The sequence below is a fragment of the Abrus precatorius genome, unplaced genomic scaffold, assembly GCF_003935025.1.
Source record: "Abrus precatorius isolate BTA unplaced genomic scaffold, Abrus_2018 Scaffold9, whole genome shotgun sequence".
Classification (NCBI taxonomy): Eukaryota; Viridiplantae; Streptophyta; class Magnoliopsida; order Fabales; family Fabaceae; genus Abrus; species Abrus precatorius.
The window spans coordinates 27,346,315-27,370,541 of record NW_020874439.1 but is presented as its reverse complement, the minus strand read 5'-3'; the positions used below and the strand labels follow the sequence as shown (position 1 = coordinate 27,370,541).

General features: G+C 35.1%; 1 protein-coding gene across 8 annotated transcripts; it reads left to right on the top strand.

Annotated features, from left to right (window-relative positions):
* Nucleotides 1-1,329: 1,329 nt before the first annotated feature.
* On the top strand, nucleotides 1,330-23,556 carry LOC113849024. Of its 8 annotated transcripts, none has more exons than XM_027478555.1 (28): nucleotides 1,330-1,650; nucleotides 1,789-1,996; nucleotides 2,219-2,310; nucleotides 2,466-2,582; nucleotides 2,841-2,987; nucleotides 3,161-3,544; nucleotides 3,629-3,783; nucleotides 9,024-9,145; nucleotides 9,227-9,318; nucleotides 9,418-9,664; nucleotides 10,132-10,189; nucleotides 13,875-14,023; nucleotides 14,132-14,202; nucleotides 14,294-14,464; nucleotides 16,356-16,427; nucleotides 16,593-16,694; nucleotides 16,768-16,857; nucleotides 17,656-17,731; nucleotides 17,806-17,899; nucleotides 17,992-18,061; nucleotides 18,305-18,484; nucleotides 21,448-21,570; nucleotides 21,663-21,746; nucleotides 21,816-22,000; nucleotides 22,078-22,216; nucleotides 22,308-22,367; nucleotides 22,689-22,793; nucleotides 22,898-23,531. In XM_027478555.1, exons 1-28 carry the CDS (start codon nucleotides 1,555-1,557, stop codon nucleotides 23,009-23,011), a joined length of 3,603 nt encoding a protein of 1,200 aa, XP_027334356.1. In that variant the 5' UTR covers nucleotides 1,330-1,554; the 3' UTR covers nucleotides 23,012-23,531. The 8 variants fall into 8 exon arrangements, with proteins under 8 accessions (XP_027334356.1, XP_027334357.1, XP_027334354.1 ...); XM_027478556.1 differs by having other exon boundaries at nucleotides 1,485-1,650; nucleotides 3,161-3,529; nucleotides 22,898-23,556; XM_027478559.1 differs by having other exon boundaries at nucleotides 1,488-1,650; nucleotides 2,810-2,987; nucleotides 3,161-3,529; nucleotides 22,898-23,492.
* Nucleotides 23,557-24,227: the final 671 nt, after the last annotated feature.

The following is a 24,227-nucleotide window of genomic DNA, read 5'->3' as shown; positions in this document are numbered from 1 at the left end:
CTGAACCTGTCCTCTTATCACATAAAATTGTGAGACATAAAAGCATAATATTATGTTTAGACTAATAAAGGAAGATAAAATGAAATTGAATAAATTTAAATGGAATGTAGTAAAGTAAAATATAATTAAGAAAATATTTTATTTTATTATTTATAATGTTACAATGAAATGAAAAAATATGTTACTATTTGGATAATAAATAGAGTAAAGTGACTTACAGGTTTTTTTTTTATATTTATTTATTCTTTACTAATTACATGGACTAATATTTCCCTTATTACGTGCGATCAACATTAGGTGCAAAAAAAATTGATATATGAACTTAAGCTAGTCAGCCTGTTTAATCTATAATTGAGTTAAGATAAATACAAATATAATTCTATAAATATATATATATATATATATATATATATATATATATATATATATATATATAAGTGGTCAAAACTCTAAGTTTTTATAAGACATAATAAAATAGAAAAGTAACATTACGATAGTGAATAGAATACACATTTTTTTCGCTTTAAGAAGATAAATTAGACTATAACATTCAACGGAGATTAATCTAATTAACAAGTAATTTATTTTTATTTAAATAAAATTTTAAGTTTGAATCCTTATGTATATAAAAAATATTTAATAATAGACTTATCACATCTAAGTGTGTAACTCAAATCAAATTTAAATTAAATTAGATAAAAAAAATAAAACTATAACAAACACTTTAATGCCAATATTTAAAGTTTTAAAACTTGGTCAATGAAGCAATTCAATCCGTTTAGTTAAAAAATATTATTAAATAGGCAAACAGATTTTAGTTTTTAATAAATAAATAAATAAATATATATTTATTTTTTTCTTTTTTTAAAGATTTTTTGGTAAATTTTTTTGAGTTTTATTTAAAAAAACAAAAAACAAAAAATTGAAAATTAAACCGTGCCACGCGACTTCATGGCCAAGGGCGATTTGCCTTAATGGTAAAACCATAAAACCAAAGTGCAAAAAAATCGACCCAATGAATACTCGACAGAGTCAGAGTCAGACGACTCAGAATTCACTTCAGAAAAGAAAACTCAACTACCAAACAATAAAAAGCATATTATAATGATTGATACATGCATTTAGTCTTTTGAAAAAAAGAAAAAGTGCAAAATAAGAAAATACAAATTTATTCATTACTATTAATTTGAAATGCAATATTTTAATATATAATTAATCTAGATTGATAATAATTAAAATTTTATTTTCTGATTTCATTCATCTTGTTAGAAAAGAAACAAATGTGCATATAAGTAGCTAGCTATTTCAACAACAACAAAAAAAGTAGCTCGCTAAACTCAGCAACCATGGAAGGGCAAAAGACTAACATACGCACATGGTGTCGAGGAGTAGGCATAATTGATAAAAAGGAGAATAATAAATAATAGTTAAATGAAAAATGGTATTATATACAGTATTATTTAACTACCCTGAAAAATAAATAAGAAAAACGAAAAATCATTGATATCCCCTCTCTTAGAAAGAAAGAAGGGAAAAGAGAGGAGAAGCAGAAGCATGGTTTCGACGAGGCGCAGTGGATCTCTCTCTGCTAGCAATACCAAAAGATCTTCCTCCTCCGAAGATAAACCTCCTTCGCCTAAGCGTCAAAAGGTTCTTCTTTTCCCTTTCTCTCTTTTTTGATTCACTTGAATCCGAACGATTCGGTTTTTCGATAATTTCTGCGTTGGAGCCGTTACTTCTCATCGCTTTCTGCGATTGAAGGCTTGCGATTTGTTGCGAATTTTTCAGGTCGACAATGGCGCTTCTTCGGAGAAATCGGTGCCGCCGGCGGAGAATTCCAAGGAGTTATGTACTCCGGAGCCCGCGCCTGATCCCGGAGAATGTGGCTCTGGCGATGCTCAGGTCGCCGGAGCGGCTGCCGCAGATGGATTGAGCCCTGCCAAGGGTGATGCTACGCCGGCTGTGCCTGTGACGGCGCCGATTGCTGATACCACTTGTTAGTGCTGGGAATTTTCTTCAACTTCGTTCGGTTTTTATTTTTATTTTTTAGTTTCGGAATCGCTACTTGTAATATGAATTTAATTTGATTTGATTAACACACACACATACATGTATATATATGTGTGTATATATATATATATATATATATATATATATATATTTTACATGTATGTATGTACGTATTTTGTGATAATTTTTCTATCGTTTTACTCCGAAGGTCCATCGTTCTCTGCGTGGAGTATATATCAGAAACAAAATCCGAATATCGAAGCAGGTCCATGGTGTAGGTTTTTGTCGCAGTCTGCTCAGGTAAATTCATGTTCGTTCAAGTGGAGTGAATCAGAATAGTGACGATTGTAGCGGTTACTGTTCACACTTTGAGTGTTGACTCCTTGTGTACCTCGTGGTGTTGTTTTTGTTTAGTTCAAAACTTTTTAACAATGAAATATGTGTTGTTGCTGCAGAATCCAAATGTTGCTGTTTGCACACCCAATTTCACTATTGGTTCTAATAGGAGTTGCAACTTTCTACTGAAGGATCAAACTATAAGTGGGAATTTGTGCAAAATCAAACATACGCAGGTACATCTGGATGGAGCTTTGGATCATTGATTATACTGTGTGTATGGTTAGGATCTTTTTCAAGCACAAAAATATGCTAACGCTAACATTTTACCTGACTTATTTCACACAAGTTTTTGTATACAGTCCCTATGTATACTTTTCTGGAATCGTGTGCTTGGATGTTTTTTTTGGTCTTTTCTTTTTTCAGTTATTTGAGGTGAATACCTTAGGATATGTATGTGCAGTTTGATTACTGTTGTTTCTGGAAATGATCAGCGCGAGGGAAGTGCTGTAGCTGTGCTAGAAAGTACGGGTAGCAAAGGATCTGTGCTTGTAAATGGGACGCTTGTCAAGAAGAATACCAGCTGTGTGCTTAACTCGGGTGATGAGGTGGTTTTTGGTGTGATGGGAAATCATTCTTATGTATCCTTTTAGTTTGTTCAGTTGAATGTGATTTTTTCGTCTCCCTTGCTTCTTGAAATGAGAAGTTTCAGTTATACAATTTCCCAATTGTCGAGTGTTTCCTTTTTCTGCATGTATTTTTCTTTAAACTTGTATTTATGTGGGCAATTTTTCTTAATTTACTTCCAACTTAGATTTTCCAGCAACTAAATACTGAGGTTGCAGTTAGGGGTGCAGAAGTTCAAAGTGGAGTTGGGAAATTTCTGCAGCTTGAAAGGAGAAGTGGAGACCCTTCGGCTGTCACTGGGGCCTCTATTTTGGCTTCTCTTTCTAACCTCAGACAGGACCTTACAAGATGGAAATCTCCCTCTCAGACCTCGAGTAAACCTTACCAGGGTACCGATGTCTCTAGTCATTCTGTTCTTCATGATTGTACAGACATTGAGCTGGATGGCTCAGAATCAGCTCCAAATGTGCGGAGTGATAAAGCAGCTGATGTCGGAACAAGCGACAAGAATTCAACAATGGATTGTGATCCAGATGCTGACGCAGAGGCAGGCAATGTAAAATTCTCTGGGGTGAATGATTTCCTAAGGCCTTTCTTCAGGATCTTAGCTCGACCTAGTTGTAAACTGAAATTGAGCAAAAGTATCTGTAAACAGGTATTGGAAGAAAGAAATGGGACGCGGGATATGCAGGCTGCATCGACTTCGGGTACATCTGTGCGCTGTGCTGTGTTTAAAGAAGATGTCCATGCTGCTATACTGGATGGAAAAGAAATAGATGTGTCTTTTGAGAGTTTCCCTTACTATTTAAGGTATACTTTTATTCTATTCTGTATCTTTGCAATCTTATGAAAAGACCCAATAACTTCATTTGGTGTGGCAACTTTTCTTTTTAATATTTGAATTTATGTGGCAACCTTTCTTTTTAATATTTGAATTTATCTCATGTGTTTGGTGGTGCTTTTATAAATGATGGTTCCAAATTAGTTAGTAGCTTTTACTTTTCATGTTGTTACTTTCTCAAAATATCTATCTAAGGAGCATAGGGCTTGAAAGTGGCATAACGCTTGACATTTAATTTAAATTATTTTGGGAGGTTCCTGTGTCTTTTTAAGTGATATTAAGACTATTCTTTGTTTGTGTGTGACTTGATTAAATCTTTCATGGATTGTTGCTTGAAGTTATTCTTGTAACTCCTTTATTTGAAGGTTTTTTAATTCATGTAGAGATTAAGAGAGAAAGAGCATAGAGAGAGAGAGGCAGATTAGTGTGCTAGAATTGGATACTCTACAATGTATAGAGACCCTTATATTTATAAGGATACATATGTAACCTTACTGGGTCAAGCCCGTTATTATAGTATTAAAATAAACCCTAATCTTAATACGTCTATTCTAGCTATTCATAACACTCTCCCTCAAGCTGGAGCATAAATATTAATCATGCCCGACTTGTTACAAATATAATTACTATGTGTCCCATTTAAAGCTTTTGTAAATACATTTGTTAGTTGGTTGCCTGTCCTAACATGAGAGATGGATATAAACTTCTGCTGAACTTTTTCTCGAATAAAGTGACAGTCTATCTCAATATGTTTAGTCTGTTCATGATAAACTGGATTTGAGGTAATGTGTATTACTACTTAGTTGTCACACCAAAGTTGCATAGGCCTAGTGCTACCAAATCCTATCTTTTCCAGCATATGTTTCAACCACATTAATTGACAAATAGTCTGAGCCATCGTCCTGTATTCTGATTCCGCACTTGATCTTGAAACAACGTTCTATTTCTTACTTTTCCACTAAATTAAATTACCTCCTAAGAACACACAGTATCCGGTAATAGATTTTCTGTCCATAGATCCTGCCCAATTGGCATCAGAAAACGCCTCTATCTGTGCATGTCCATGATCTTTGTACACAATTCCTTTTCTTGGTATTTTTTTCAAATATTTCACAATGCAAATTAATGCTTCCCAATGAGTATTCATTGGAGATGACATAAACTGGCTAACAACATTCACTGGAAAAGCGATATCCGGCCTTGTGACAGTCAAGTAATTTAGCTTGCCTACTAATCTTCTGTATTTCTGTGTATCTGAAAAAGGAACTCTATCTGCTGTCAGTTTCACTCCTGACTCCATAGGTGTCTCACATGATTTAGCTCCTTTTAGTCCGGTCTCAGTTAATAAGTTTAAGACATTTTTTTTATGAAAGGAAGATTCCTTACTTGGAGTATATGACTTCAATACCTAAGAAGTATTTCATAATTCCTAAGTCTTTTGTCTAAAACTTAGTTTGAAGAAATTTTCTTAGGTTGCTGATTCCTTCTTTGTCACTACCTGTAATAACAATATCATCAACATAAACAACACGTAAAATACAACCATGGTTAGTCTGTTTGTAAAATACTGTATGATCACTCTCACTCTTCACTAATCCAAATTTTAGAATCACGTCACTGAATTTCTCAAACCATGCTCTAGGTGATTGTTTCAAGCCATATAATGACTTCTTTAAATGACACTCTTCCACACTCTCCCTGAGCAACAAAGCCAGGTGGTTGCTCGATGTACATCTCCTCCTATAAGTCTCCATGTAAGAATGCATTCCTGACATCTAGTTGGAATAATGGCCAATGATGCATAACCGCAAGAGAGATAAAGATGCGAACATATGAGAGTTTAGCAACTAGAGAGAACGTATCAATGTAGTCAACGCCGTAAGTTTTGACATACCCTTTTGCAACAAGGCGTGCCTTCAAACGAACCACATAACCATTCAGATTAACTTTCACAGTGTAAACCCACTTACAACCAATAGCTTATTTGCCCTCAAGAAGAGGAACAAAATCCCAAGTATCATTCGTCTAAAGAGCTAACATTTCTTCCTCCATAGCATGTTTTCAACCATCATGACTGAGGGCATCTGCAAGGGTCTTAGGAATAGAGAGAGTCTACACCAGCCATGAAAGATTTAGATGTAGAGGATAAATGAGCAGACGTCACATAAGATGAAATAGGATATGTGTGCATGATCTCTTACCTTTTCGGATAGCAATAGGAAGGTCAAGGTCAGACATAGGATCTGTTGACACGTGAGGAGATAATGGTCGAGGTTGAGTATCATCTTGAATATCATTAACCACGGGGAGCACATCATCTGAAGGCTGTTTTGGCCGGCGAGAGTATGTCCGCTCAAAGAACTTGAAACCTGTATCAATAGGATCCAGAGGTGCAACATGATGTGTAGATTGGACAAGAGTATAAGTCAAGAAAGGTTCATTTACCTCATCTATAGACTCAAAAGATGAGGACTTCAAGAATGGAAGACCTTCAAAAAAAGACACATCAGAGGAAATAAGATAACGACCAAGATTTGGAAAAAAACAACGGTAACCTTTTTGTGACCGAGAATAACCCAAAAACACACATTTGAGGGACTTTGGATTAAGTTTAGTTACCTGAGGACGAACATCAAACACAAAATAAGTGCAGTCCAAAACCTTAACAGGTAAAGAAAAGAGAAATTGTGATGGAAAAAGTATAGATTGGGGAATCTCACCATGTAACACAGATGATGGCATGCGATTAATTAAATATGCAGCAGTAAGAACAACATCAGCCGAAAAAGGTTTAGGAACTTTCATTTCAAACATTAAAGCACGAGCTACTTCTATAAGATGACGATTTTTATGTTCAGCTACTCCATTTTGTTGTGGGGTAACAATACAAGAAGACTGACGAAGTATGTCATGTTTATTCGTAAAATTAGTAAAAGATGCAGAAAAATATTATTTAGCATTGTTACTTCTAAAAATGCTCACACAAGTATTAAATTAAGTTTTAATTTCAGCACAAAAATTACAAAATATAGAAAAAATTTTAGATCTAGATTTCATAAAAAAACATCCATGTTGCACGAAAATAATCATCCACAAAGGTAATAAAATATTTAAAACCAGAATTATAAGTAATTGGGCAAGGTTTCAAACGTTAGAATGAACAATTTCAAAGGGGGGCATGAGCCCTTTTATTTAAACTAGGTAAATAAACAGTACGATGATGTTTAGCAAACTGACATGACTCCCAATAAAAATTAGACTCTATACTAAAACATAATTTCCTAAGAACTCCTAAAGACGGATGACCCAGATGGCAATGAAGTTGGAAAGGAGACACTATTTCATTCCTTGACGCAATAGAAGCTTGCGGAAGTCCTTCTTCTTCCAATAGATACAACCTATTAGATACCCTACCTGTACCAATAATCCTCTGTGTCACCAGATCTTGAAAAACATAAGAATCAGAAAAAAATGTTACTGAGCAATTTAATGATGAAGTGATTTGGCGAATTGACAACAAATTTAAGGAGAATTGAGACAAATATAAAACAGAGAATAAAGGTAAGGTTGAAACTAGGGTGGTACATCCGCTGCCCTTAATATGGACAGTAGAACCATCAACGAGTGTTATAGAAAAATGAGAACTGGGTAGACAAAAGGAGGAAATGATACATAAATCCCCAGTCATATGATCAGTAGCGCTAGAATCAATAACTCAACTCCTGGAAGAAGAGGAAAGACATGTAGTAGGATTACCTTTTTGGACCAAAGTAGCTATAGAGGATGTAAACGGTTGTTGGAAAATCTGAAACTGAGTATACTGAATAAATTCCTCATCACTCATACGCACAATACGTCCTTCTTTCTCCTGAATAGCTGTATCAGGTTGAGACACTGAGTTAGCGAAGCGGGAATTATCTTGTGAGTGAAAGAACAACTGATTTTGCAGAGGATGAGTACACTGATTCTAATAATGGCCAAATTCGCTTTAATTGTAACATTGTATAATACCACGACCTCCACTACGCCCACGACCATGACTACCTCTACCATCATTGCGACCACAACGGTGACCGTATTGGGCTGCCAAGGCAGAGTGGTTAGGAGTCTCACTTTTTGTAGTGCTCTTGAGTTCCTCAATGGAAGACTGTATAACTTTGGCGAAGACATCGTAAGATTATCAACCTGCTTGCTTGACAGAATCTGAGACCGAACTTCCTCATATTTTGGATTAAGTTTGGAGAGTCAACTCAAAGCTATGAGTTTCTTTTGTTGTGCTATTATCTCATCAATAGTTTTGCAAGCTAAAAGAGATTGTATCTCCTCAATATGCTTTTTAAACTCCAAAAAATAGTACATTAGCTTCTACTTATTTTGTTTGGGTCGATAAACTTCCTGCAAGAGAGCATATAATCGATTCAAATTATCAGATTTCCTAAAAATAAATTGAAAAAAATCCTACAACTTCTTTGGGTAATAATTGCTTGTATTCGCCTATCAACAGAGTTTACTAGCAACGCAAGGATTTTTTTATCGCATATCTTCCATATGTCAACATCCTTAGAATTGATAGGTGCTGTTTCAGTCAAATGATTATTCTTTTCCGTTCCACCTAGGCTAATCTCAACCAAATACTTCCACCCCATATAGTTTGTACCATCTCCATCCAGCTTAACTTCGATAAGTTTGGATAGAGATACTATCTCTGTAACAACCCCCTTGTGCACCTCCATCCTGCACATCTTGGCTATCATGTTTAGACATTGTAACGCTGCACTCAAATTGTAAACGTTGAATTACTGCATATTTTGGTCATCGGACAAATTTTTCATCCCCACAGCAGCCATGGTTAGTCTATTTTGAAGTTGCTGTTTTTTATTTTTGACGGCAGCGGCGACGGCGCAATGGAGGTGGCGGTGCGGGGGTGGTGGTGGTGGCAGCGACGGTGGCGACCAAGGAGAGAACCTAAAAGGCTTTGATACCATGTAGAGATTAAGAGAGAAAGAGCATAGAGAGAGAGAAACAAATTAGTGTGCTGGAATTGGATACTCTATAATGTGTAGAGACCCTTATATTTATAAGGATACATATATAGTCCTATTGGGCCAAGCCCGTTATTATACTATTAAAATAAACCCTAATTCTAATATGTCTATTATAGCTATTTATAACAATTCATAATGTATTTATGTTTGTACATTTTTTTTAGTGAGAATACAAAAAATGTCCTGGTGGCTGCTTGCTTTATGCACCTCAAGCATAAAGAACACGAAAAGTTTACTGCAGATCTTACAACCATAAACCCTCGCATTCTCCTTTCAGGACCTGCAGGTGTGTGGGTATTATATTACTGCTCCTCTTCTTTTTCTTTGAGTGGTTTTTCCCTTAATTGGCAAATTTTGTTGGGCGCAGGGTCAGAAATATATCAGGAGATGTTGGCAAAAGCACTTGCAAAATACTTTGGAGCTAAGTTGCTCATATTTGATAGCCATTTGCTTTTGGGTGTAAGATAAACCTTCCTTTTTGATCTGATACTTGTTATTCCTTAAATTAATTTTTACTGAAAACTCTGATAAGAATGTTTATTTGCTGTGTGATGATAGGGTTTATCTTCCAAGGAAGCTGAGTTACTCAAAGATGGATCTAATGCTGAAAAATCCTCCAGCTGCACAAAACAAAATCCTACAGTCACGGACATGGCTAGGAACATGGAACCATTAGCTAGTGAAACAGAGGCACCTAGCTCTTCAAATGCCCCTACACCAAATGGTTTAGAGTCTCAACCTAAGTTGGAAACTGATACCATGCCATCCACCTCTGGAACAGCTAAAAGTTGTGTGTTCAAACTAGGTGTGTGCTCTTCTACCTTTCTTCCTCTTTGCTTAGGTTTTACATAAAGTATGGCTTTTGGAGCTGTGTACACATGTTGGACATGTATATGATGTGTTTGCTCAATTTAAAAGTTAATTTTTTCAGCCACAACATGATCATTTAAAATTTGAAAAAAATATAAATCAGAGTTTGAATCTGTTTTTATCTTTTAAGCAAATTTTAACAATAATAGAAAAATGAGGGAGGTGCTTTTGTCATATACCAATTTCATTTGCAACAACTTTTTAATTTCATTTTGGTGCATATGACATATATCAAGATATTGTAAATCTAAAAACCTATATCTTTATATGATATTATGAATCTTAGTTTTTAAACTATAAATATATGTGTCGTGTCTATGTCATGTGTTATTTGTGTCTGCATGTGTGCTCTGTACTTTTATCTCAAGTTGTTCGTATTTTGTGTATATAATCATCATGCAGGTGATAGGGTGAAGTTTAGCTGTTCATCTTCTACTGGCTTATATCAGACTTCTTCAAGGTACAAATTAGTAGAAAACTTTTCTGAATTGATTTCCGTTTTTCTCGTTGATACACATTATTTTGCACTGTTTTTGTGTGTTTATAGAGGGTAAGTGATGACGAATACCTATGCAGACCCAACCTTTTATGTATGACAAAATAGTGTAGTTCATGGACCTTTGTATGCCAAAATCAAAGCATAACTGCACATTACCCTGATCACTTATGATTATGACATGGGAATTTCTTTATAATTGAAATTGTAATGATTATACCACCATAGTTGCGAGATTTAGACAGCAATGGGGAGAGGAGGAAAATTTTATGGTAATTGTGCTGTGGTAAAAAATTGAGACTACCGTCAGTCCTTTGGTTGTTAGGTTAGGGATGGTGCTTCAAGCTAAGAATTGCTTAGCTCATGTATTTTGTATTCCTTCTATATAATATATTCCTTTCTCTCTCCTCTCTTTCCTCTGTTCTTCACATTCTAGATTGCAACTTCAACCCCCTTGTTTGGGGAAAAATGTGGAAAAGAAATAACCTAGGGCATGAGGCTTCCACCTAATTGGGGGGGGGGGGGGGTGTTGTGGAGGGTAGATATATACCTAGACTTACCGTGTAGGTGGAGAGGATGCTTGTAGGATTTGAGCCGATGCCCTCCATGATGGGAAAGAACTTAGGGAAAATAAAATTGGAGTGATGAAATGAGGTACCAGAAATCAACTTTATTCTTCAAGATGACATTCTAAGATTGCTTACTTGAAATTTCGTTTGCAACTTCATTATTTTTTTAAACTTTCAGTTTCTCTCTATTTTTAGCAATACATTAGTCAATTATTCTTTTCTAGTTTATTCCTCCATATCTCTCGTTTTCTAGACCATTTGCTGCCACTTTTATCCCTAATTTCCATTGCTTTCAAAACCATTTCTTCATTTTCACCAACTACAAACCATAGTTATCAATCGTGTGCTGTAACAGCATGGCAGCTCTGTCACAATGCAATGCGGCTAGAGGCCACTGCAGATCTCTGATTGCAGAGGGTTTTTATGTTGTGATCATAGTTGTCAATTGCAATGTTGTCAAGATCCGATCCTAGGAGGGTAAAAAATCGTAAATTATGGGATCGTAAAATAGATTGTAAGATCCTACTAAATATGTAAAACTATACTTAAACACACACACATATATAAAAGCATAAAAAATAATATACATAAAAAATTAACATCTAAATTACATACTTTAATTAAACATAACTTAAAAATCATAGATTCTAAAAATGTATGTTCGGTAAAAGTTAATTATATTTTTTAAGACAATTTTAAAAAGTTTCAATTATAAAATAAACTAATTAAATTTGTATATTTTGAAATTTTATTATTTCTAAAAATTCGTTAGAATATTTTATAATATAAAAAAATAACTATTAGAATAAATTAATATAAAGATTGGTTAAATATGTTTTGTTGCGGGTAATAAATTATATTATTAAAAAAAGGAATGACAATTAATTAGTCAGAGTAGCATTTGGTGATTGAATACGTGTCAATTCGTGAATGAACCTGAGAAGCCTATGAGAACAAGATATTTTTGCTGCTAAGCCGTAATAGAACAGTAAGAAAATCAAAGAAAGAAAGAGTGAAATTCTCAGAGAAAAGAAGCTATGGTTTTGGCTTGCAGAAGAATGGGCAAGAAGAAGGTGGAGATAAAGTGAATCGAGGACAAAAGCACTTATCAAGTAACGTTTTTAAGAGGCGCAACAGATTGATGAAGAAGGCTCACGAGTTATCCATTCTTTGTGGCGCTAAAGTGGCTCTCGTCATCTTCTCCAGCACTGGGAGGATTGAGTGATGTTGGGAGAGAACTCCAAAATGGGTGATTAAAAATCGGGTCCCAAAAACCCGACCTAGAAACCCAAGTCTCAAAAACCTGATCAAGAAACCAAGTCCATGAAATTGACCTAGAAACCTGCATGCCAAGATCGGATCGGATCGGATCGTCGATCTTACGATCCTAAGGAGAAAGATTAGGATCTTACCCGATCTTGTTGTTTTCTGATCAAGATCACAGGGCAGGTTACAGATCGTACGATCGTATGATCTTGCGATTTTAGTTGCGATTTTAACAACATTGGTCAATTGCAACCATTGTGGCCCAGAACAAAGGAATTTTAGGGTTTTTTAAGGGTAAAAAAAGCTTCTAATCTTTTAGAAATAAGCTGATTTTTCCTTTTTGCCCTTGAGATGACAAATTTTTGAGGTTTTTTTAAGGTTAAAATAGTCATCTCAGTTTTCAAACCTAACCTCACTTTTTCCCATGTTTTTCTTCTTCATTTCTCTCTTTGATAACCTTTCTCTCGTCTCTATTGCTGTTCTGCTTTGCAACTTGAGACAAATGCTGAAACCTCACTTTTCCTCCACTTTTTTTCTTCTCCCCTTCTCTGTTCGACGCTCCCTCTCTCATCTTTCTCTCTGTTATGCTTTGCCACAATCTCCAATCTAGTAGAGTCACTCATCTTGGATGACTTCTCTGGCAAAATTCACTTCTTTTCTTCTCTCTATTCTGTGATTTTACAGTCCTGCTTCTGTTACATTCTCTCGAAAAATCCACTTTATTTTTTCTCTTTATGTCTTTTGTTGATAATTATTTATATGCTATTTATGCATATTTTTTGAGCATTATATACATAATTATCTGAATATGTATATATTTTATATCCATATAAAAAGCTTTAAAATAGCGGTTATCCCGCAATAGCGTTTTAAGGGTTGTCTGCTACACCCGCTATCCGAGATTGACAGCTATGGTTGTGACTGACCGCCAAAATATCATCCAGTCATGCCCCCTATTGTATCATGGGGGTAAAGCACCATTTTCCCCCTGATTTCTTAAACCCTAATTCTTTGGCATTTTGGTCATTTCCATGGCATTTTGGAATCAGAAAAAAAAAAAACCCTCCTTTAATTATTTCCAACCATTATTCAGGTTTGAAGCAAGCCTCTGTTCTTCTGGTCTAACTTCAGAGCCACTGATTGCCTTTGATATTCCTGGCCAATTCTGGCATTTTCTTGCACCTTTTCCAGCATCCTTTGATCTCAACTATTCCATCTCTAACCTGTCTTCTGTTTGCACTCCTCTGTCACAGCTTATAGGTCTCACTCTTTTCTTATCCAGCACCCTCTGTTAACCCCCTGATGTTCTGATTTTTAAGATTATGACTTTAATTTTGGATAATTTTTATTTTTTTATCATTTATTTATGTATAATTGATAGGACAACTTCTCTTAGGCAGTCATGCTCTATGGTGTGACAGTTATAGTGTTATAAATAGGTGGTGTTTAGAGCTGTAGGAGAAAGTTGAGGCATCAGATTGTTGCTTGTGTTTTGAGGGTGGAATCTCCTTGTTAGGGTAAAACCTTGTGTAGTTGATATATTGTTCAAATCTTGTCTATTAACCATATTATTTTAATAAAATTGTAACTGTTTCTGGATGTTCAATTCTTGAGTACAACAGTAGTATAAATTATGTTGAGTTTATAATTTTTGGTGTGGTGGTCTTCCTTCTATGTGCTGTCATGCTATAGCTTTTTTGGTGCTGGCTACTCTGCATTAGTAGCTGGGAACCTGGGATTGATAAATACGCTCCAAACTAAGTGCAAGTGTTTCTATTTCTTATTATAATTTTGATTAGAAATTTCATATATAGGGGCCCACCTAATGGAAGTCGAGGGAAGGTTGTCTTACTATTTGATGATAATCCCTTGTCTAAAATTGGTGTGAGATTTGATAAGCCAATACCTGATGGAGTTGATCTTGGTGGTGCCTGTGAGGGAGGTCAAGGATTTTTCTGCAATGGTAATTTATTCTCTAGCTCAACATTCATATTTATTGATGTTCTATATTCTTGTTTCTTTGATCCATATTCTATACAGTCTTGTATCTTAATTATTTTTCTGTTTCCAGTCACTGATCTTCGTTTGGAAAACAGTGGTGTGGAAGAACTGGACAAATTACTCATTAATTCATTGTTTGAGGTTACCTTTACCCTGCTCTGTTGTCTAAAAAATCCTATAATTATTTTGGCTTTGATCTTACAGTTAGATTTTATCCTTCATTTTGTTTCAGGTTGTTTTCAGTGAGAGCAGAAGTGCACCATTCATTTTGTTCATGAAAGATGCGGAGAAGTCTATTGTAGGAAATGGAGATCCATATTCATTTAAAAGTAAGCTTGAAAATCTTCCAGACAATGTGGTTGTAATAGGTTCACATACTCAAACTGACAGTCGCAAGGAGAAGGTAATGCCTATTGGTTAAATTAATCTATAGCCTGTAGGGCTTTATGTTGAATTTTTCATTAGATCTCCTTTGCTTTGTTTGATGAGGGATGAAATGGATAGGAAAGGAATACAAGTGTGGGAAATAGGGTGAGAACGATGTGTTGTTTGGATGGGTAGAAATAGGAGGTGAAAATAATTCTCTCCACTTTTTTGAATGAATAAAAAAAGGGTGAAAAGAAATTAATTATATAAAATAAAATACTGTTTGTAACCATAAAAATTTAACTTTTTATTTGTAAAAAATATTTTTAAATTATGTAAAAATATTTAACATTTTAAATGAATTAAATAAGCCCAATTCCCTTCCACCCCCCATATTAGGGGTGTTTTTCTTTTGTGGGCTCTACATTTTTCTTTTATTCCCTTCCTTCCCTCTCTACATTCAAACACCTGACCTTCCTCCCTTCCCCCATATTCCTTTTTCTCCTCCTGTTTCCTCCCCCTATCCAAACAGACCATGTGCTTTTATAGTTTGAAAGTTTCTGCACACCAACTCTTCAATTGTTACCTGTTCAGAAAATTTTCTGACAACAAACAACAACCAAACTTTATCCCACTAGTATAACAAAAATGTAATTGTGTCCTTGCATCTAGTTTATCATAACACTCAGTGATTTAATGGTAGGTATCAAATTAGATATTATTTTATTTGAAGCTCTAAGTATCTGTTTACAAGTTTTAAAATGTGGGGATTTTATTGCAAATCCCTTAATAATATAGGGACTTGCATTTTGTTGCAACATTTTTTCAAACATGGTAACTCCATATAGTGACACAAAGCAGCCTATCCTGAAAATGCTATAGCAAGTGACCACTATTATGAAGTTTTTGGATACACATTACATATTTGTTACTGTACACATGATGAAAAAAGCACAAAATTAACAACATTTGTAATTAAAGATCAAAAGTCAGAATTTGAAGCTAAAGAAAACTTGTCAATAACAAGTGTGATGGGCTAACCTGAACATTGCCTCGGAGCAAGGCACGGAAGGCAGAGAGATGAAACACCTATTTCAGTGAGATTAGGACAGTACAAATTAGGGACAGAACAGATCAAGTCTGTATGGATTGCTGGTTGGCTAGAAACAGTAATGGGCTCACTGGATGATGGCTGCAGAGATCAGGGGTGGCTATGGAACAGAACAGGTCTGCAGAAGTCAGGGTTAGCCAGAAAACTGTCACCAGTGGCTGCAAAAGTTGCGAGTGAAGCGTGGGTGTTTGTCATAGGAGGAAGATGGGTTTTCATCAGGTGTAGTGCCCCCATTCAAGGATGGGAAAATATAATTTCATTTGAAACTTCTGATTCAAAGAAAGGGGAGGGGAGGGGAGGGGCGGGGGGGAGGAGGTAAAATAGTGAGATTGCCCCTGTCAAGCTGTCCTAGACAACACAGGGCTAAAATGTGGGGGTGGGGGGGGGGGGGAGGGCTGCACTGAGTAAACTGTTGCAGCTCTATGACTGCCATTCTGTTTGCAACACTATTTAAGTTCTGTAGCACCCAGGAGTCACTCTTCTCTATGATCCTGTCATAGAGCCACTATTTGGTGCAATTAACAACTGTGTTATACTCTTTTTGAAAGCTTTGTATGCATATCATTTGGTTTATTTGCACAAACTTTTGTTGAAAGAATAAACCAAATATCTGTAATTTTAAATGGTTATGGGCCTTATATATCGTTTTGTTTTATATTAGTTGTGAGTTGTGACTTGTAAATGATGTATTTTGTTGTGAAATAATTTACAATTTGGATATCCTATACATTTGATTGTTTGAATTTCCCTTCCGTCACTGATCCAAATTTCTCCATAAATGATTATTTTATTGATATACAATAATTTTTTCCTGCAGTCACATCCTGGTGGTTTGCTTTTCACAAAATTTGGTAGTAATCAGACTGCCCTTCTTGACTTGGCTTTCCCGGTAAGTACTGCATCTCCTTTTCACTTTATTTCTTCTATTTGAAATAGAGAAATAGTAATTGCTGATATATGCTTGTTTTGGTATATCTTCTTACATGCAGCTCAACCATATTTGTTTCACGCTTTGTGATCGATTTAAAGGTTATGTCTCTTTAATCTTTTTCAGGATAGTTTTGGACGATTGCATGACAGGGGGAAGGAAGTCCCAAAGCCAAACAAAACTTTGACTAAGCTTTTCCCAAATAAAATTTCAATTCACATGCCGCAGGTATACACAGTGGATTGCATGTCTGTAGTTTTGTTTTCCTTATACAGTATTCATAATATATTTCCTGTCATAGGATGAGGCTCTTCTAGCATCTTGGAAGCAGCAACTAGATCGAGATGTTGAGACTCTTAAAATCAAAGGAAATTTACATCACTTGCGCACAGTAAGTGCCTTTTGTTTGCTTGTGAGTTTAATTCATACAGCACAACGGAAAGGTATTTTTATTGTAACATCTGAGTATTCCACGTAAATAATTTGTGTTGGAGGCTATATAGTGCTTTCCTTAATAGATTATTTCATTGTGGTACTAAGTAATTGAAAGTATAATTTGATCTGAATGGATAAGACACCAGTCAAACAGTCAATGCAAATTATGCTTACCCGCTGAAGTTGTTTCCCTAGCATATATGTTCTTTAGATCATTACTTCTTTACAGTTGGATATTGATTCTCATATCAGTTCTGGAAGGATGTTTGGGTGGGGGATTTTATTTTTGCTGAGAAATTTTACCTAGTCTCCACCATCTCTCCATCTTGCATAATTTTCCTATTCAAAGTTTTAATTTCAAGGCTGACATTTTACTTTAAACTTTAGTTTTTCGTAGACATTTAAGCGATTGAAAGTGAGTTAGAGCCCTTTTGTTTGACCTTTGTTTGATTCTGTTGTATGTTTTACTTATCTAGATAGGAGAATTTAGACCCATATTTTATTTGGTCTGTTTTGATGTTCCTTTAATAAATTTTCTAATTTTATCAATATTCAGAGGTTCATTTTTTGTGAATTCAGATTCAGTTGAAAGTTCAAATTCCTTAAGTCAATTATTTTGTTTGGAAATTGGTACATTATTGGATTACTTGACAAAAATGTTGAACTATGTAGTGATGTAAATGTGATTGTTTATTGTTGCAGTTGTGGTGTTCTAAATTTACAGTAATTACAATCTAGCTAATTTTATTTATAGGTTTTGGGCCGATGCGGAATGGAATGTGAAGGACTTGGGACCTTGTGCATTAAGGATCAGACACTTACAAATGAAAGTATGTTCTACCATTAAGTGCTTTAGGATTTGTCTCTAAAATCTCCCTCCTATGTCATGTTTGCTACATTGCAGATGCAGAGAAGATAGTTGGTTGGGCTTTAAGCCACCACCTCATGCAGAATTCTGAAGCTGATCCTGATTCAAAGCTTGTATTGTCATGTGAGAGGTAATTGCTAGCTTGTACTGTTTGTTAGTTTTAATATTACATGTACTTTATTGCAAATTTACAATGGTAATGTTATTACCATATTCCTCCAGCATCCAGTATGGAATTGGGATCTTGCAGTCTATCCAGAATGAATCCAAGAGTCTAAAGAAATCTCTTAAGGTGATTGTGATGTGCTTTTGCTGCTTAAAGCATGTTTGGATTAGCTTTTTTTTCAGGGAAAGAAGCGCTTATTCTTCAAAATCTCTCTCACAAAGCTGCCAAAAGCAAGTGATTATATCCTCAAAATAAGCTAAACCAAGCATGCACCTAGCTGTTCATTCCAGCTTTGCTCCTTATAACTTATTATGTTGGGATAGTTTTACCAACTTTCATGAACACTATATTCTAAATCATGTTGCTCAGGATGTCGTAACAGAAAATGAATTTGAAAAGAGGCTTTTGGCTGATGTTATTCCACCTAGTGACATCGATGTTACTTTTGATGACATTGGAGCTCTGGAAAATGTCAAGGATACATTGAAGGAGTTGGTGATGCTTCCTTTACAGCGGCCTGAGCTGTTTTGCAAAGGGCAATTAACCAAGGTTTCACTTCATTTACTGATTGTAATTTGTTTTATTGTTTAGCAGTTTTTTTATTTCTGTTCTTTATGTCAGTTAACTGTTTTTGAGATAGATCTCTCTAGTATTGCTCTTTTCATTGCATACTCTTTTACTAGTTCCTTCAGTTGTTGATTTGATTGACTGATTGATTTTTTTATGCTTTTAACGGGCTTGAATCTTTCGGTGCACTTCCTCTATCCCCAGTTGAAAAGAGAGGGAAAAAAGGAAGTAGAATCAGCTGGCTGTGTTTTAATTCTGTTCAAATGACCTATTTGACATCTGGGGATTTGTAGCTTTTGTATCTGATATTGGCCTCTGCAGGATATGCAACTCATTTGTTGTTCAAAATCTGCCTTAAATTGTAAAAGCTAAAAGCATATGTGATGGGCAACTGGTTACAAGAAACTGGTTTTGGAGAAACTTTGGAGCTTTATTTTCATAATAGTTTAAATATTTATGTGGCATACCCCAATAAATTTGTTAAGAGAAGAAAAAATGAAAGAGTATTTATGAAATTCATGTGTTTCAACTCAACGAGTATATATTTATATTGATAATAACATTAATTACAGATAATAACATTAATTACAGAATATTTAGTTACCTAATTAACGTAATTACAAAGATACACCTATTACTATAATTACATATATTTAACATTTCTCCTCAAGTTGGAACATATATGTTGCACCAAGTTTGTCACATATATAACTAATATGAGGATCTCAATGATTTGGTGAAGACATTTGCAAGTTGATCATTCGAATTGACAAAGTTAGTAATGATGTCGCCAGATAGGATTTTCTCCCTAATTAAGTGATAATCTGTCTCAATAAATTTTGTTCTTTCATGGAACACTGGACTTGAGATAATATGCAGGGCTGCTTGATTATTTCAAATGAGTGTTATTTTCAAAATCTCTTCAAATCTTAGTTCTTTGAGTAATTGTTTCAACCAAATAAGTTCACATGTAGTTAAAGATATGGCTTTGATATTCTACTTTTGCGCTTGAACGAGCAACTACACTTTATTTCTTACTCTTCCATGAAATTAAATTACTGCCAAGAATGCAATAGACAGAAGTGTATTCCTGTCAGTAAGGGGTCTACGCAATATGTATTATAGTATCTCACAGTTTGAGCATGACCCTTATCTTCATACAAAAGTCTTTTTCTTGGAGCTTCGTTGATGTATTTTAAAATGCAAATTAATGCATTTAAATGTCCTTCACCAGAAGAGTTAAGAAATTGATTACAAAAGAGATATCTGAATGAGTGACAGTGAGATAATTTAGCTTTCCAACAAGCCTTCTATACTTCTCCCTAATTTGACTGAAGTTTGGAATTATGATCCATACGAGTGTTTACAAGGTGGGCACCCATCAATCTAACTTTCTCTTAAATATCCAATGCATACTTCCTATAAGAAATCACTATCTTTCTTAGATTGTGTCACTTCTAATCTTAATAAGTATGAAGGTCTGCCAAAATCTTTTGTTTGAAAATGATGTGATAAGTGTTGCTTTATTTGTGTAATACTATGGTGATCTCTATTGGTAATAACAATGTTGTCGACATAAACAATTGAATAAATTCATCCTGAGATAGAATGATGATAGAAGATTGAGTGATCAATTTCACTTTGAGGCATTCTAAATTCTTGGACTACAGTACTGAAACAACCAAATCATGCCCTAAGAAATTGTTCAAGTCCATACAATGATTTTTGCAAACGACAAACTAATTTGGGAGACTCCTCTTAAGCAACAAATTTTTTAGGAGGTTGCTGCATATATACTTCCATGAAATTATATGGATAAGAATAGGCAAAAAAAGGTCATTTTAGCCATATGAGAGAATGTTATCACCATAATCTAAACCAAAGACTTGAGTATAACCTTTAACATCTAGACGAGCCTTACGATGATCAATATGGCCATCAGGGCCAACCTTGACAGTGTAAATTCATATGCATCCTACAATAGATTTTTCCAAAGGAAGTAGAATAAGGCTCCAAATACTACTTTGAAGTACACATTTCATCGATCATAGCTCATAAGAGAGAGCATCACTTCTATTTTTAGGAATAGAAATAGACGAAAATGAGGAAAGATAAGTACAGTTGGAAGGGAACAATCAATGATATGTTAAAACTACATAATAAGGAGAGGAATTACGAGTGGAATGTATACCTTTTCGAAGAGCAATAGGAAGATTAGAAGTTGAAGGCTTATGCTCCTTGTACCATCAAAGGAAGTCAGTATAGGTGGGAGGACTAGAAGTTGAGGGCATAACTAGAGCCATAAACTTAGAAGGGGCAAATGAAGCTTTGCTTGGGCCATGAGCCCACGTAGTAGCAAGCGAAACCGGCGTGAACAGCATCAAAATAACCAAACAGTGGCTATAGGAAGTATGAACAAACAAACCAACTGTAGATCTGGAAGGAGAATGGAATGACGACTCTGTCGATGTTGACAATGGTCCAGATTGTGTGATCACGGGCATAAAGGTCATTGGAATAGTACCCATGATGAACAGTTACTCTGGTGATAAACAGTATACTGCGGAGGGAAGACCCACAAACTGTAATTGAAGTGCAGTTTCTGGAAAAAAATTTCACCAATGAGTAGTAGGTCCACTGGTACACGGCAATTACCTTTTCGCTAGACTCTAGATGCCATGTTAAGAGAGAAGGAAAAACGAAAGGGCATTGATGAATGTGTTTCAATTACAAAATGAAACATATATTAAAATTGATAATAGCAATAATTACAGAATATATACAAAATATTCACTTACCTAATTAACGTAATTACAAAAATACACTTACCTTATTATTATAATTATTTGTATATTTAAAAAAATTTTGAAGACCATCTAATGGGCTCTTCGTCCGAATATTATTATCCATTCTGATATCTCATCTTGGAATTTATTTTTGTGCAGCCATGCAAAGGTATCCTATTATTTGGTCCCCCTGGAACTGGTAAAACAATGCTTGCAAAGGCAATTGCTACTGAAGCTGGAGCAAACTTCATCAACATTTCTATGTCAAGTATTACATCTAAGGTTAAATTTGTTTCTCACTGGATGTATTTTGATCTCACCTTTATCAGTTTGTTGTGCATGTTAACTCACATTCTTGCCCTCTTATGTTTCAGTGGTTTGGTGAGGGTGAGAAATACGTGAAAGCTGTTTTCTCTCTGGCGAGTAAAATTTCTCCTAGTGTTATATTTGTTGACGAGGTATGTCTTTTAAATAAAGTGGTATTATTTTTTGAGTCATTGGATATAACTTTACTAGCTTTGTTTCAGGTTGACAGCATGTTGGGTCGTAGGGAAAACCCAGGGGAGCATGAGGCCATGCGAAAGATGAAAAATGAATTCATGGTGAATTGGGATGGCTTACGTACAAAGGATACTGAGCGAGTTCTTGTGCTGGCAGCCACTAACAGGCCTTTTGACCTAGATGAGGCCGTCATAAGGAGGCTGCCACGAAGGTAATTGTTTTGAATACAGGGGGTACTTAAGAACCCTAGCATACGTTAAAGATTTTGTAATATTTGGTTTTCTGCAGATTGATGGTTAATTTGCCAGATGCTGCTAATAGAGCAAAAATATTGAAAGTTATACTGGCAAAAGAGGAATTGTCTCCTGATGTTGATTTGGATACAGTTGCAAGTATGACCGATGGATATTCTGGAAGTGATCTCAAGGTTGGTGGTGTTTATTTTACTGTTACCCTATAATTTTAAAATTAGTGTTACTATTTTTAGCCAATATTTGATGTTTGCTTTTGTACTGCAGAATTTGTGTGTAACTGCTGCTCACCGTCCAATAAAAGAGATATTAGAAAAGGAGAAAAAGGTATCTCCAACGGTTTGTCACTACTTTTGATGGTAGAAGTTAAAGTTTGGTTGAATGCATGAATCATTCTTTGAAGTCTGTGTTATTTGCATGTGGTAAAAATTATGCTCTAAAATCTATGGTAAATTATGACCTTGGTTGAGAGAATGCAATGTTAGAGCTGGATAATTCTCTATTTCTTGATGATCTTAGACTTTCAACTAATTTCAGATAAACTTGTTGGTCTGTACTTCTTATGGAGGGGAGTTGTAGTGCACAAAAAAATGGATTTATATTAAACAGGAGCTCGTGCCGTCTTAATGTTTTTTTATGCTATGACAGGAACGTGCTGCTGCTCTGGCAGAAGGTCGACCAGCTCCAGCATTATGTGGGAGTGGGGACATCAGATCTTTAAACATTGAAGACTTTAAATATGCTCATCAACAGGTATGAAATGAAACCCTATTTAAGCAAGGCACTCCTGTCCTTCGAGGCCTCCCACTTTTTCTTAGTAGTGAATCACTTTGTGCTCTATATTTATATTGAAACAGGTATGTGCAAGTGTTTCTTCTGAATCAGTAAATATGACTGAGCTTTTACAATGGAATGAACTATATGGCGAAGGTGGTTCAAGAGTAAAAAAAGCACTAAGCTATTTCATGTGAGAGTTTTTCTTTGGCTGACATGTTTCCTCCCCCCCCAATTGCTGCCTCCATCTCCTGAAGCCTGCACGTTTATAGTTTTGCCAATTTTTAGGGCTTCCAGGGGTTTGGTATTGAGCCATTTCATTTGTAATGAAATATAGGTTTTTTAAAGTTATTTTTCGTACATGTGGGATGATGGGTTTTGAAGGTATTGGAGCCTTCCAGAATTTTGGCCGGCCCTGCTGCTTTTGTTTTGTTCCTCATCCCAAAAGAACATCTTTTAATTTTTTTCCAAGTTGTAGAAGTCCAACTAGATGAAGATAAAATAGCCAGATGATCCCGTGCATATATTTGGTCTCTTTATCGAAATCTGCTGCAATAATAAGCATTTAGATCTTGTCCTTTGTCTTTTTATGACTTTTATGTACATATCGTGCATGTTAGAGCGGAGCCCTCATTAATTGATTCCTGCGTTATTGAAGATTTTATTTGAATTCTGCACTCAATGCTAAAGTGTTAATGATGGATGCATCTTTTTATTCAATGCTTTTTCTATAACATTGTTTCATAAATGACTTATCCCACCTAGAAGTTTCCGTGCCCATTGATGTTGGTAGTTCGGGGATTTTATCGCTAATGTTAATGAGTACCCCGGTTCTAAAAATTTATAAGACCACGCATTTTTCGACTTTCAAAATTCCCTTGAGGGGGTTGGATAGTATCATCTTTCAGAAGCGGTTCAACGATTTGTACTGATTGTGCTGTTGTAGCATGACAGTGACCAGTTTGGCCAAGTTTTAGCATTACTTGCATTGAAACTGGTGTAGCAGCATGGACGTTGGTAGTAAAACTCTTGGGCGTGAGTATGTGTCGTTATCTACTCGAAAACTTACCCGTGAATATTGTGATGTGGTTTTTGGAGAACGAAAGAGAGGTAATATATGATTTATGATGTAATAATAACATGATTAATATATGAAATTTATGTAAATATATTATAAAAAATATTAATTTTATCTAAAGATTAAGTAGGAAAAGAAAAATACATGAAGAGTTTTTGGGTTTAAATATTGTTTTACAGGAGTGAAAAAAATTATGAGACTTTCATTTTCTTACGCAAAAGGGTGAGATTTTTTAATAATCTTTTTAAATAATATAAAATATTAAAAATTATATAATTAAAAAAATATTTTTATCATAAACTATGTTTTACTTTGCTTTTCATTAATTCAAATAA

Bases quoted from the DNA above. Each gene is read 5' to 3' on its own strand.
- LOC113849024 (XM_027478552.1), top strand. From the start codon at position 1,555: ATGGTTTCGACGAGGCGCAGTGGATCTCTCTCTGCTAGCAATACCAAA. The intron at 9,146-9,226 runs GTGTGTGGGTAT...TGTTGGGCGCAG, and splicing joins TCTCCTTTCAGGACCTGCAG to GGTCAGAAATATATCAGGAG. The intron at 22,217-22,307 runs GTTGGTGGTGTT...TTTGTACTGCAG, and splicing joins ATTCTGGAAGTGATCTCAAG to AATTTGTGTGTAACTGCTGC.